This window comes from Dermochelys coriacea, chromosome 5 (assembly GCF_009764565.3).
Source record: "Dermochelys coriacea isolate rDerCor1 chromosome 5, rDerCor1.pri.v4, whole genome shotgun sequence".
NCBI classification, from domain to species: domain Eukaryota; kingdom Metazoa; phylum Chordata; order Testudines; family Dermochelyidae; genus Dermochelys; species Dermochelys coriacea.
In genome coordinates, this window is record NC_050072.1 from 50564042 (window position 1) to 50578683 (window position 14642).

The following is a 14642-nucleotide window of genomic DNA, read 5'->3' on the forward strand; positions in this document are numbered from 1 at the left end:
TTTAGTTCATTTCTCTCCATTCAGGTATTTCTAAAATTTAAAAAAAAGTCATTGTAGTAGCAGAGAGACAATGCAGTAAATTAGTTAAAACTACAGGATAATTTAAACTAATAATTCTGGAAGCTATAAATTCCTGTCGTAACTCTGCATCGCTCCCACTATGTTGGCAGAAAAACAATTTTCACTGGGAGGGCATGACTTCGGAAGCACAGTTGTGTTTTCTAATACAAGTGCAGTACGCTGGAATCGGTGCTGTTTACCGGGGCAGTTTTGTGGTATGAAAAGTTAAATGACTAACCTCTAACTTTCAAGTATGAGTTTTAACCAACAAAAAGATTAGGAACGAATGAGACCTAGTTGGAGTTCCCTTCCAGTGCATCCCTCGAGATAAATGGTCGGTAATGCCACAGAAGTCACCATGTCTGGAGTATGTCCTGCTAGTGCTTTGCAGGACCGTGAATCGGTGCATATCCAACAGCAGCGCACAGCGAGTTGTGCCAGCTTCTCCCTACAGCAGCCTGCCCCTAGCCTTGGCGCGACCAAGGGAGCCGGCTCCCCACAGCTGCAATAGAGACACTCGTCAAAAGGGCACCCCAGCCTCAGCTGCGCCCCGTGCCAGAGGGGACCGGCTCACGGGTCCTTCAGCAGCAGGGCTCCGTGTGCGTCCCAGACACCCCAGTCCCGTCCCGTCCCCAGCAAAGACGCGAGGCGGGGAGGTCCCAGGACTGCCCGCAGCGGGAGAGGCCGGGGATACGGCGCACAAGCGAGGGGACTCTGACCCCCATCTCCTCCCGCACCAAGGCCCAAGCCCAGTCCTCGGGGTGGCGTAGGAGCCAGAGCGGCTTGGCCCGGAGAGGACTCGGCTATGCCGACTCCCGTCCCTCCCCTGCAGCGGGCAGAGCAGGAGCGAGCCGCGGCCCGAGCGGACACAACCAACGGCTCCTACCCAGAAACTCTCCACGAAAGACGCCATGGCCGCGCCGCCGCCTCAGCGCTGGGTGAGCCCGGCTCCGACGGCCTCAGCCACCAAGACCCAACGGAGGAAACGGCCACCGCCGCCGCCCGCCACAGTGCGCCGCCCTTCCCTTTACTGTGCGGCAGCCACTCTGCAGCCCAAACCGCCCTGGCGCGCACGCGCCAGCCGGCCACCGCCACCTCCCCCAGTGCGCAGGCGTGTCGCTGCATCGTCCGCCCCTCCCCCGGTCAAGGGCGTGCGCGGGAGTAGAGAGCGGGCGGTGCTCGGCCTCAGCGGGGCCCGGCCGTGGGAGAGCGCGGGATTCGCGCTGCCTTGAGTTCTACAGCAGCGCTGGCGGGGCGGCTGCCCCAGGCGGCACAGGCCCTGCTACGCTATTCGCCACTTCTAACGCGTGGCGGGAACTGAAATAGTAAAAGAGGGAGCCGGCTCTGTCAAGGAAAAAACTTTCGCACCCAACCAGCAAAGCCCGACGCTTGAGGCAGATTCGATAGAGGGCGGGAATGTTTTAAGTCTGCCTCAGCAAAACGTTTCCAAAAAAAAAAAAAAAAGTTCAGCTACCCTCCCTTCTTCAGCCAGTCAAGAAGCAAAGGTGAACAGGGAGGGGAAGGTTACAATGCCGGGGCGGACAAGTTCCGTCTTATCCGTAGCGGCTGCTAAGTGATGGGCTCCAGGTGAGGTTGTCTGATCAACATGAGCGCTGCGGCCAAACCGCTGTTCCTGACACATTGAAGTTAAGGGTAGAAGAATAGTACAGCTCTGAAAAGAACAGGAGGACTTGTGGCACCTTAGAGATGAACATTTATTTGAGCATAAGCTTTCATGAGCTACAGCTCACTTCATCATCAGCACCTTTCCAAAGAACATAATTCCTGCTCAATTAAAAAAAGGATTCATGTTCTGGGGACATCCGCTCTTTTATCATATATCGTAGAAGCAGGTGAGATGGATGTAAGTTGGCCAGGTCCATCAGTAGCTCCAGAAGACCATCACTCCAGGGCCAAGCCCTACTGTGCTTATGGTGCAGCTCCAAGCTATGAAAACAGGCTTGTCATACACTGATGATAACTGTAGGTCAAAAGTTTGTGACCATAGCAGTAAATTCCTAGAAACGATAAAAGTCATCCTCAGAAGGGGTTGAGAATAGCAGGAGCTTTATTGTAAGAAACTGAACACCACACTGAAGAAGAGAGCAGGGGATGGATAAACTGGTTATCTTCCCTCTTCATAGAAGCCAGGTGTGAAGAACAGGTAGACATCCTCCCACATTACAGAGATTAAACTACTGTGCCAAAAGGCAGAAAAGCAGCAGCAGAGATGCCATGTCTGCCTGGAGCTCTTTCCAATAACAGGCTGACCTGTGTAGACACTTGAGGGCTGGAATCCAAATCAGTCTCCGCTAAGGAAGTGGTAACTCCTCTCCAATATACATTATCATGGGGACAACACAAGAGGGAGCTACAAAACAATTAAGCTGCAGCACCTGGAGTATGGAAGTTTCTACTGCCAGTGCTTTACTGTACTTTTTCTGTGTACAAATGGAAGACATTCAATTTAGGTTCTTATACTACCCCCATCAGCATTGTATCTGAGTATTTTTCAATAGTGCATTATGACTAGTATCTGTCACAGAAGGTTGATTTGTTTGGTGAGGGGTTTTTTTTGTTTAAGCGTACATGCTGCTGTGCACAAGAGAAAAGGCAAGGTCAAAGGCGTGGAGGTTTTGCATTTGGAGCAAATGGAGGTTAGGTTTCCGATACTACTTAGTTCCTGTAGGAGTTCATTCCACAGTCTTGGACCAACCCCAGAGAATGATGCATCTCTTGCACAGACAAACTTTACACTGAGTGAGTTCTACTGTTCCAAAACAAGTGGAGTTGACTGAAGTTTTCATCCCAGAGGTTTAGGCAATCTTTTAGAAATCCTAGGTCCAGACAACAAACATCCGATGAAGTGAGCTGTAGCTCACGAAAGCTTATGCTCTAATAAACTTGTTAGTCTCTAAGGTGCCACAAGTACTCCTTTTCTTTTTGCGAATACAGACTAACACGGCTGCTACTCTGAAACCTATAAAGATAAAGACTAAGGACTTGACAACATGCTCTGAGAAGCCAGTGTAAAGATCAGAGGACAGGTTTGATGTAGGTGTAATATCCCACATTGCTGAGAAGACATGCTTCAGCAGTCTATATTAGCCAAAGCTCCCCGAGATCTGATAGGTTCTTGCCTACACGAGAATACCAGCCCTGTAATCCAGAGGAGGAGATGTGGCAAAGGCAGGTATAACTAAGGCCAGCTCATCATCTATCAGGATGGGAGTTTCCAAACCAACCAGACAAGGCAGATAGCACTACTTGTGGATTTTGCTATGTGAGAACTTGGAGTTGATGGCAGTATATGGTCTTATGGGGTGAAGAGTAGGTGGAGGTATGTGTCATCTGCATAGTGCTGACTCTTGCATACATGTCTTATTGGTTCACTTAGTGGCTGCATATAGATGTTGAACAGGACCACACAGAGAATTTATCCTTGCCTGACTCTAAAAGTGAGAAATTTAGTAGTGGAGGTGCAGTTTCTCATCACTACTCGTTGAGCGTACCTCTCCAGGTAAGGACTCGAACCATTTTAGCACATTACCTTGTACCTCTGCCACCTCTCTCAAATGGAACAGCAGTGTCTTATGGGTCAACAGAGTCAAATACTACAGAGAAGCCCAGGAGGACAAGAATGGACATCTGGCCACTCTCCACTGACAGCTGTACATCAGGACCTAAAGAGGGTTCCATCCCACATCCCAGCCTAAATCCAGATTGTGCTGGGTTCTAGGATATTAGCATCAATTAGATGAATTGTAGTTGTCAGTTGTCTAACTTCTCTATGAGCTTGCTCCAGAATGGTAGAACAGATACATCCAATGTGGATTTCTTCAGTGGTGGTCAGATTATTGTACGTTTGAAGGAGGAAGGGAAGATTAATTCACTGAATGAAGCGTTAGCTATTTCATTCAGAAATTGTTTATGACTCTTTCATCAGCCAGAGAGAACATGGGTCAGACTCCCAGTTGGGAGACTTGGGTTGAGATTCTTTTAGGGTACCCCAGTAGCCCTTGAGGAATGAATGTACTGAACTCTGGAACATGTTTGTTGGGTGGTATATGGGGATTGATGAAATTTGAGAAGCCTTCTTTAATATGCAGGAACTTTGTGGCTAAGTAGGATAATAGTTCTTTCACAGTATTTGGGTTCCGTTTTGGCCTTGCAGGCACTTAGGATTGATGACAGTGTATCACCCTGGATAGCTCATTAGGATAGGATTTGGCAGCTTCAGTGGAAGCCAGTAGGAAAGTTTACTGGCCTATTACACAGCCTCAGTATAAGCTTGAAGAAATTCTTTGTTTCAACTTTAATTTTTTGCCATCAATGGGAGAGTTTCCAGCCCACTCTCCATCTGGGGCAGTATGTCAGAAAACAAAGGTGGTCAGTGTAGGAAGGGGCCATGTGTTAATAGTTTATGCTAACGTACAACGATGATTCACCAGATCATTCACTCTTTGTCCTGTGGGTGAAGGGCTGTTGTCCTTCAGCATGCTTGAAAATTTGATGAAGTCTATAAGTATTCACAGTAGAGACAGCATCATAGGTCTTTGACCACTGGCTTAGTAAAGTCATGGTCTGTTCAAGACAGCGGCTGGGTTGTGATGTCCCCAGTATTGACATCTAAATTTGAAGACCAGGTTGAAGGAGTGACCAGCTGTGTGGGTTGTATCTGTGAAAGTTCTAAAGAGGCAGATAACGAAACAAGTTTTGGGCCTTTTACAGCTGCAGCTTTGTCAACAGATATTGAAATCTCTAGGACAAGTAGTCTGGGGTATTTTACCACCATCACCAATGTATCAGGAGCTCTTTTATGAGCCAATTAAACTTTGGAAGTCTCTAAATAGAGTCTATATTAGCATTGGCTCTGGTTTCTATTTTTAGAAAAATTAATTTAGTGAATCAGGGTGGTTAAAAAATGATTTTTATTTAAATTAGCTCTTTCCTCAAAAAAGGATCAAAAAATCCATCTAAAGATAGTTTTAATTAAGATATCTTTGAGCTATAATGTATCTCCTCATGGAATAGGGATTATACATTCTAATTCTATAGTACGAGACAATATAGTCATATAATGTTTAAGAAAAGTTTTGTAAATGAGTTCCAATAGTTCATGGATTAGGGACCTAATCTTATGGGGTTCCAGGGGCTTCTGTGTAGATTTAGGTTAATTTTTCTATCTACCCACTGGGATTCAGTGATCAGTCTAGAAGATACCAGCAGAGATGCTTAGTTTTACAGTTCTCAAACTGTGGATTTGTGTCTCCAGAGATAACATGCTTGTTAACAGCAAAAATGTTTTAAAATAATATTATAGAGGTGAGAAATAACAGACCTCAACCCTACTGACCCTCTGCAAATTTTTGTACACAGAGTCAATCCCTTACCTCTCTCTAAAAGTGCAAAGTTTCAAAAAGTTCAATGAATAGAAGATTGTTGGGGGGGGAATAGATCTGGACAAGGAGAAGAAGTCTGGAGATAAATGAGAGAAGGGAAGGACAGGCAGTAGAAACAAAAGTGAAACTGTTTGAGCAGCATATTCCAGTAGTCGAGAGGTCTGTTTGTAGCCTTCATTGATTTGAGATCTACCATACCATTCTCCCACTAGAAGGGAAAACCTATAATGGCAGCAGGCCGTAAAAGAGACCCAGTTTGTGAATATTTTAATGAAGTTCCTCTACCTGTCAGTAAGACAGGCTTGCATGCAAAATGCAAACAGTGCAACAAAGAAATGCAAGGCCTGGTTGCCTAAATGAATCATCATGAGAAGTGTTCCTTCTCAGGAGGAAGCTGCGTTGAAGATGATAAAAGGAACATGTCTGAACATGCAGGATCTCAGGTTGGTAAACTTTTTTTATTTCAGACTTCTTTCCTAAGGACTGCCTGTCTTCCTTCTGGACTATTCTTGAATTTTCATGTTTGAGCAAAAAATATAGTTGTTACTCTGGTACTATCATTTTAGATGCAGTTGTGATAAAAAATAAATAGCTGAAATAGGCAGATCTTCTATTTACAATTTCACCTTTAAAGTAGTACAGAATGTCAATGAATGCAATGAGTAATACTAAATGAGAATTATAGTAATCTTAATTAAATAACTGCATTGACGTATTTTGTTTAGCAGAATTCATCCTCAACTTACAGGATTCTGAAGACTATCCACCTTCAAGATGTAGTTTGAATTATGTCATGATAGTGTTTCATTCACATCATGTATGTCACATGCCACAGTATATCACCTATAGCAAAAAGAAAAAAAAATCTCCATCCAGAAACAACCATAGATAAATGTGTTAAAAGAACCAGATTACAAAAAGAGGTAATGGATGAAAACATTGCCCAGTTTAATGCAACACACTCTCCTTTCCATATGATTGAGAACCCACACTTCATTAACATGGTGCAGTCATTAAGACCAGGATAGTCCACTCAATGGAGCAGATGTCACAGGCAAATTGCTGGATAAAGTGTATGGAGGAGAAATTGAGCAGTGTGCAAAAGGTATAGAGGGTGAAATTGTTAACCTGAGTCTTGATGGGTGGAGCAATGTCCACAATGATCCTGTTGTATGTGCTTGTGTGACAACAGAAGAAGGGAATGTCTTCCTTACAGAAACAATTGATGCATCAGAAAATGCACACACAGCAGAATACCTACAAGTATCAGCAGTAAAAGCTATAAAATTGTGAAAAACAATTAAATATCTAGTATGCAGCTTGGTCACACCCAATGCTGCAAATCTATCCAAGACAAGAAATTTGGAAGAGGGTCCCAATAACATGCAGTTGCAGTGCTCATTTGATGCACCTCTTAGGCAAAGACTAAGTGTTCAGTGTTCCAGAAATAAAGGCTAATATTGTTGAAATTGCAAAATACTTCCGTAACAACCACTTTGCAGCAGCTGCTCTGAAAAAAGTGGGAGGAATCAAGCTAACTCTCCCACAAGACATGCAATGGAACTCAGTAGTGGACTGTTTTGAGCACTATCTCAAGAACTGGCCTAATCTGATGACAGTTTGTGAACAAAATCAAAATCAAGTTGTCAACATTGGGCTTAAGAGAAATGTTGAACACATGCTGAGTACCCTGAAGCCTATTTCTGTAGCCTTCAACAAAATGCAGGGAAATAGCTGTTTTATTGATGATGCTGTTGAAATTTGGAAGGAACTGAGTGAGATCTTAAAGAGAAATATGTAATGACAGAGTTAAATTACAAGCATTAAAAAAACAAAAACCGAATGGAACAAGCACTCTCTCCAGCTCATTTTCTTGCAAATATTCTCAATACTCAGTATCAGGGTCAAACCTTAACTGCTGAAGAAGAGGAGTTGGCTATGACATGGACATCCAGCAATCAGCCCTCCATAATGCCAACTATAACAAACTCCAGAGTTAAGGGTGAACTATTCAAGAAATATATGTTTGCTGATGATGTTTTAAAGAAAGTCACACCCGTGAACTGGTGGAAGTCACTTAAGCACTTGGATTCAGAGACTGTTAAAGTGCTAATCTCACTTTTAACAAGAGTAGCTTCTTCTGCAGGTGTAGAAAGAATATTTTCTTCCTTTGGACTAATTCATTCCAAACTGAGAAATCGTTTGGGACCTGAAAAAGCAGGAAAGCTTGTTTTTCTTTTCCAGATTATGAACAGGAAAATGGAGATGAAGACGACTGAGTTAGGTGCAGAAGCCAATATTTTAAGTTTCTCATGTTGACCTGGCTGACACAGTTGATTTAATTTGTTTTTTTTAAAAAAAACATTTCATTTAACTATTTTAGTTTAAAAAAACCTGTAACAAAAACCCGATTTTTAAAAAACTTGAATGTTTAACTAAATTCAAATGTTTGTTTTGTTAAAATATGTTTGCTGTTGAAGAAAAAAATCCAGAATACATAATGTTTTTAGTTAAATAAAACAACTTAAATGTCTGGTGATGTTCTCCTCCTAACACAGCTTGGCAAGAAAATTCTCTAAATAGTAATGTTTAACCCATTGAATTGGAGATAGTTCACCTCCTGATGACTTCATAAATTTCTGCTTCAGTTCCTTTGGTAAATGAAATAACCAAACAATCATTCATTTTCTGATATAGCTGTAAAACTAAAAAGTTTTCAAAATAAATCATTTACAAAGTTCATAGTGTGTACCTTCTAAAAATAAAATCTACATCTATCTCTGAGTTGTGAAGAATGTGTATTAAGGTTATAACCAACAAGAATGCACTTTTCTGTAGAAATCCATGATTAAATAGAGTCTTCCTGATTAGTGATTTAAATCAAATACACCCTGGAGTGAATTCATCTTACTTTTGGATCCTCTTGGATTTGATGTTTGAAAAGGTGAATGCAATGCTACCAGCCTTGTCCTGTCTGTGATAGGCCAAGAAGCTGATGGGTGGAGGGAGAGGAAGAGAAGGGGGGCTAACAGAGCTTGCAGTGTCATCAGGCCAGGCCTCTTATGCAAGCTCAGTTGAGTGCTTCATCTCTGAAGAGGTCATACATTGTTTGTTGGCAACACACCTTGCATTGATTATCATAAATTTTAATTCAGGTAGTTTTTGGTTACTGTCTTGGGGCCTGTATAGTGGATAGATAATAGGTTTCTGTTTCCTTGGACAGTGCCTCCCAATTTGGTCTGTGAAATGTAAAATAGTGCATTGCGTCATGGCATGTTCTGACTGTAGGAAGGGTTGGCTGGTTCACAAAAAATCTCAGGGCAAGACAGGTCTTTTGGATCCTTTTGGCCATATAACTTGAGTCTTGAGACTGCACAGAGCTGGAGAAGTCTGTTTCTGGAGTAGTGGTGGATGCGCTGGAAGCATGGTGGAACAACAACACTCTGTAGGGTCAAGTCTAAGGAAGGGAAGAGGGGAGAGAGTCAGCATCAGGCATTCATTTATTTAAAATAAGTTAGCGTGTTTTCATAACATCCTTAGTGCCTGCACTGGCTTTGTGGGGGAGAGAGGAATAGAAATAGTTACAGCTGTAACTATTTTTCTGACCAGAAGATGGCAGCAAAGGCTGCAGGAGCAGAATGGAGGCTTAAGGCTCCTTTCCATATGCAAGATAATCCTTTGGGAGCCTCAATTCCTGGCCATGGTTCCTGTACTGGAGGGCGATCTGGGAGAGGAGTCATAGCCTCACTTTCAAATTTTAGAAACATCTAATTTTTCAGAATGAAACAGTGCCCCCTGACCTGCTACTGTGTCCACTATGGGATGGGGGTGGTGGGGAGACAAGGGGGCAGAGAAAGGCCAGAAGAACAGGGACCGAGCCCATTTTATAGTTTCTTGACATCAATTCAGAACTTTACACAAACATTAAGCTAACTTAAGAAAAATATGGAATGTCCAAATCAGTTAAGTGAATCTTAAAAACTTATCACTATAGAAATAATGAGTTTAGGGAACGCGTCAAAAGAAAAGCAAAGAAGGAAGCAGCTAGTATTCAGCAAAATCCCATCCTTTCTGCTGAAGCAGGAGGATACAAAAAGTCATCCGAACAAATTTTAATGTCGAAAATGTGTGTCATGAACAGGCTTGCTTTAAGGTCCAGCATTAGAAAAAGAATGGATTTCCTAGGGTTTACTAATTTTCTTTGGAGGATTGTTACAGAGGAAGATCTTTTCCCATATTTTGAGATAGAAGAAATTGAAGGAAAGCTATATAATCTGTTCTGTGCCCTTTTTGCCTTTGGTTAAAAGCAAGGAGGAAGGCAAGGGCACATGTGTGGACCAATGGACTCTGCTTATAAGAATTCTCTGAGGGCAGGTGCGTGGAGTGAATACCCACACCTATAGTGGAATATACATAGGGCTCAAGCCTTGAAGAAACATTTGTTGTGTTTGTAAAGGAACAGGATGATTTATTCATATCATATCTTGGTGAAATATTTTCTGTTTTATGGGTAACTAGGGAGGATGTTAAAACTGCAACTATTAACTTTAAACATTTTACAAATCAGCAGGACCAGATAACTTGCACCTAAGAGTATTAAAATAATTGGTCAAGGAGCTCTCTGAACCATTAATGTTGATTTTTTAAAAGAAGTTTTTGAACAGAGAAAGTTCTAAAGAACTAGAAAATATGTACCAATATTTTAAAAGGGTAAATGGGATGACCCAGGTAACTAGATTCAGTCTGACCCCAGGCAAAAATCATAGAAAGATTCATATGGGACATAATCAATAAAATATTAAAGGAGAGTATCATAATTAATGCCATTCAACATGGTTTTATAGAAAAACCTCTGAGATTAAAAGTTTGGTTGACAACTGTATTGACATAATTGACTTCTGTAAGACATTTAATTTAGGCCTACATGTCCTTCTGATAAAAATTAGCGCCATACAAAAAAATCAGTGTAGCTCATATTAAATGGAATTAAAAACTGGTTAACTGTTAGATCTCAAAAAGTAATTGTATATGGGGAATTATTCTATGATGGCATTTCCAGCAGGGTCCTGCATAGATCTATTCTTGGCCAAATGCTATTAAATATTTTTATTAATGGATCTTTAAGATAATAAAAATTGTTGCTGGTAAACTTTACAGATAAACAAAATTTGTGAAGTGTAAACGATGGAGTTATGTCACTTACCCAGATCAATTTGTATCGCTTTGGTAAGGTGGGTTCCTTTGAACATAGATTTTAATACTGACAAATGTAAGGAACAAAGAATCTAGGTCACAAAAGATGGAGGACTATCCTGGAATGAAGACATGCTGAAAAGCGCAGAAGAAAACAACAGCAGCAGCTCAGTGCAATACTGTAGCTCAGTGGTTTTCAACATGTGGTCCATGGACTCCTGGGGGTCCACAGGCTATCTAAGATTTTCAAATGGGTCCACACCTCCATTCTATTAGGGGTCCACAAATGAAAAAACACTGAAAACCATTGTAGCTAAAAGGATTAGCACAATCCTTGTCTATATAAGCTGGGGTCTATCTAACAGCAGGGAGGTGGTATTACTCAGTAGTGAGATCATTACTGGAGTACTGTGCCCAGTTCCGGTGTCCATAATACAAGGAAAACAGATACATTAGGAGAGGGGCTTCGGAGAAGATTCATGAGAATGTTAGAGGATTACAGAACATGCCTTATGATAAATAGATACTCAAGGAGCTCAATCTGAAAGAAAAGGTTAAGGGGTAACTTAATCACAGGTATAAGTACCTATGTGGGGAACAAAAAAAAATGATAACTTACTCTTCACTCTAGCAGTCAAAGCTCTAGTTGCACCAGTGCCAAAAAGAGGTAACATAACCGCCTTACTCCTAGTAGGTATTCCACTATTTATACATCCATGGATCACGTTAGCCCTTTTGGCCACAGCACCACACTGGGAGCTCACATTCAGCTGAATACCCAACATAACCACCAAATCTTTTTCACAATCACTGCTCCCCAAGATACTTTCATAGTGAGAGACACTATGGCCTACATTCTTTGTTCCTAGATGTAGAACTCCACATTAAAATGCATACTACTCTGTGCTCACGCCCAGTTTACCATGCAATCCAGATCATTCTGTATCAATTGACCTGTCCTCTTCATTATTTAACATTCTCCTAATATTGGCAAGGAGAGAAAATAGAGATATTTTAGAGATCCGCATTTCAAATTAATACCTAATACCTAGCTGTTTCATAGCATTTTCATCAGCTCTCAAAGCACTTCACAATCTCTAATGTATTTATCCCCACAATGCCCTGTGAAATAGGGAAGTATTATCCCCTTGTTTACAGATGGGGAACTAGCACAGAGAAATTAAATGACTTGAGGGTGGTCACACAGAAATAAGTGGTAGAGCAGGGAATTTAATCCAAGTCTCCTCTCCCAATTCCTAAGCCAGTGTTCTAACCACTGGACCATCTCTCCCCTCATTAAGTCTATTGCCCAGATAGAGTTTTTCCTTTTTTCTGATCCTATATGACCTCTTGGGTATCCTGCATTTTAGTACAGTGACTCCTCACTTCACTCAACATCCTCCCGCTTAACATTGTTTCAAAGTTACGTTGCTGCTCAATTAGAGAACATGCTCATTTAAAGTTGTGCAATGCTGCCTTGTAAGGTCATTTGGCTACCTCCTCTGTACACTGCATGTAAGATTTTGTGGAAGAGCAGCAACTTTACAAGGGAGCATTGCACAAATTCCTCTTCTCCGCCTCCTCCCACTCCCTCTCAGCGCTTCCCTCACCACCAAACAGCTGTTTGGCAGCGCTTAGGACTTTCTGGGAGGGAGGGGGAAGAGCGGGGAAGCGCTACGTCTCCACTGCTGCCCTCCCTCCCAGAAAGTCCTAAGAGCCACCGACCAGTTGTTTGGCAGCATGGAAGCACTGGGAGGGAAGGGGAAGAGTGGGGAAGCGGGGAAGAAGTGGGCCTGGAGTGGAGCAGGGACGGGAAGAGGCAGGCCTGGAGCAAAGTTGGCGCCTGTTCTTCTCTGGGTAAGCTGCCAGTGCTGCTGCAAAGGTTCTTCCTAGTGTCCTTGCCTGCAGTGGGCTCTGCCTGTGTGGGGTAAGCCAGGGGCACTTCCCAACCACAGTACAGTACAGTATATAATGCCTTTCGTCTGCCCCAAAAAAGTTTCCTTGGAACCTAATCTCCTGCATTTACATTAAATCTTATGGAAAAATGGGATTCGTTTAACATAGTTTCACTTAACATTGTATTTTTCAGAAACTTAACTACGTTAAGTGAGGAGTTACTGTACTGAGGAGCAAGTCACTATACAGCCTGTTAAGAGAGGCTGAAAGAGGCCTATTAAGAGAGGGAAGAAAGGAACGAAGACTCTTTCTTAGCTGTAAGTGCTGGAAACCAGTATTGGAGTCCCCCCTCCCACCCCCAGTTTTCTCTGAGAAAAGTGTAAAGTATCTTTTCTTCTAACAGAGGAATCTTAAACCAGATTAGGAAACAAAGCTTGTGTAACTGGACTCCTTGAGACATGAGATGAAAAAGACCAACTTGAAAATAATGTTTGGGTTCTTACTGATTCATCTCAAGGGGAGGCAGGTAACAGGCAGCTGGCACCTAGAAGTGATGGGTGTCTTATAAATGCACATGGAGAGATAAAAGCTAGAACTAGATTATCTATGCATATTTTCAGTGAACTATATGAAACCTCTGAAGTCATTAATCTTATGGTGGGTCTCTCTACAACTAAAAGAGAGGGTTGATTAGAAAGGAATAAGAACTCCTCGTATGCAGATTAGCTAAGTATTGTCAGTTTTCTCTGAAAGTATCCAAAAAAGGCTATTTTCTGCAAATGCTACCAGTTCTGAAAGCCTATTTCAGAGGTGAGGTTATCTCCAAAACACATTCATTTTAAAAGTCAGAAACTGTGCTAGTGTCCTATAGGTAAGTGATTAAGCCTCATATCAATTAATATGAAAAACAAGTTACAACTGTGTAATAGAGCAGAAACAGAATGCAAATCTGATTGTATAGAAGCCTAAATCTCTAACTCTGCATCTCTGATTGGCATCACCTGTCCAACAGGACTAAAGTAGGGTAGAGTGAAGATGCAAATGCAACATTCATTTTTAATGCAGGTTTTCAGTTTTGCTGCCAGTAAAAATATTGTTTTCACATTTTGTACATTGTATTTGTTCTAAATTTGAAACAAGTCAGACTCATCCATCTAACAGGATTCTTCTTCAATCTTAAATGGAAAGTGAGTAAATAGACTGGACACACTGCCATTCCAAAGTATAAACGGTGTATATAAAATAAAAATGATTTATAGTCCCGTGCAAGTAATTATCTATTCAGCAAAATATACTGAAAAGTGTTTTAGCAAAAGTCTGACTACTCTAGAGGGAAACTATGTACACAATATGTTAATTTCTTTTGACCAATTCAGGTCAATTTTGAATACTGGATAGTCAAATTAACATCTGTAATGTACATGGATTTTGTCCACATTTCTGTCAGTTTTACACTTTCACATCACAGGATTTTGCAGCAGTAGGTTGTGTAGAAAACTAAGAAACAGATCCTCAGCTGGTATAAATTGGCATAGCTCCAACTAAAGTCAGTGAAGCTACGCAGATTTATACCACTTGAAGATCTGATCCTAAATCATAAGACCATGGCAGTTCTATTTTTTATTAAAAACAGATTAAAATATAGAAGTTTTGTGCCTTTTATAACCTTATTTCTACTCAGATTTATCAGTGTTGTGTGGCAAATGAAACTTCATTTTTGGCACATTAAATGTTTTTAAATTATACTGTTTAAAACGTACTGAATGCAGTCAGTGTTCCAGGTGGGAAAAGTTACTTGCATCACCAAATATAGGTTTATTTCAATTTAGGTATAACCTTTGCTTGAACAAATACATTTACAAAATATCAATAGAGTGTGAGGCATCTAGAACAAAGTTAATTGGATTACAGGTGTTAGTTGAGCCAGAGATCGTTTTCTTTCAAATAAAAAGTCCTATTCATTTCAAAACTGACAGAATTTACAGCCTTCAGAACAGAGCTGAACCACAATACTGCACTACTGAGTAAGTACAAAAAAGTATGTCTGGACATGAAATTTTTATCTTCCATTAAAAATCAAAGTGCAACATC

The 14642-nt window shown here is 41.4% G+C and overlaps 1 protein-coding gene across 8 annotated transcripts in view; it reads right to left on the reverse strand.

The window, feature by feature from the left end:
* Positions 1–1200, reverse strand: part of FCHO2 (FCH and mu domain containing endocytic adaptor 2) — a 263348-nt gene extending 262148 nt beyond the window's left edge. For 6 of the 8 annotated variants that reach the window (XM_043514278.1, XM_043514274.1, XM_043514273.1 and 3 more), the window contains exon 1: positions 947–1200. In XM_043514278.1, the coding sequence (XP_043370213.1) occupies positions 947–1185 (239 nt within the window). In that variant the 5' untranslated portion in view covers positions 1186–1200. The remainder of the gene's footprint in view (positions 1–946) is intronic. The other 2 variants (XM_038401529.2, XM_043514276.1) reach the window with 2 other exon arrangements.
* Positions 1201–14642: the final 13442 nt, after the last annotated feature.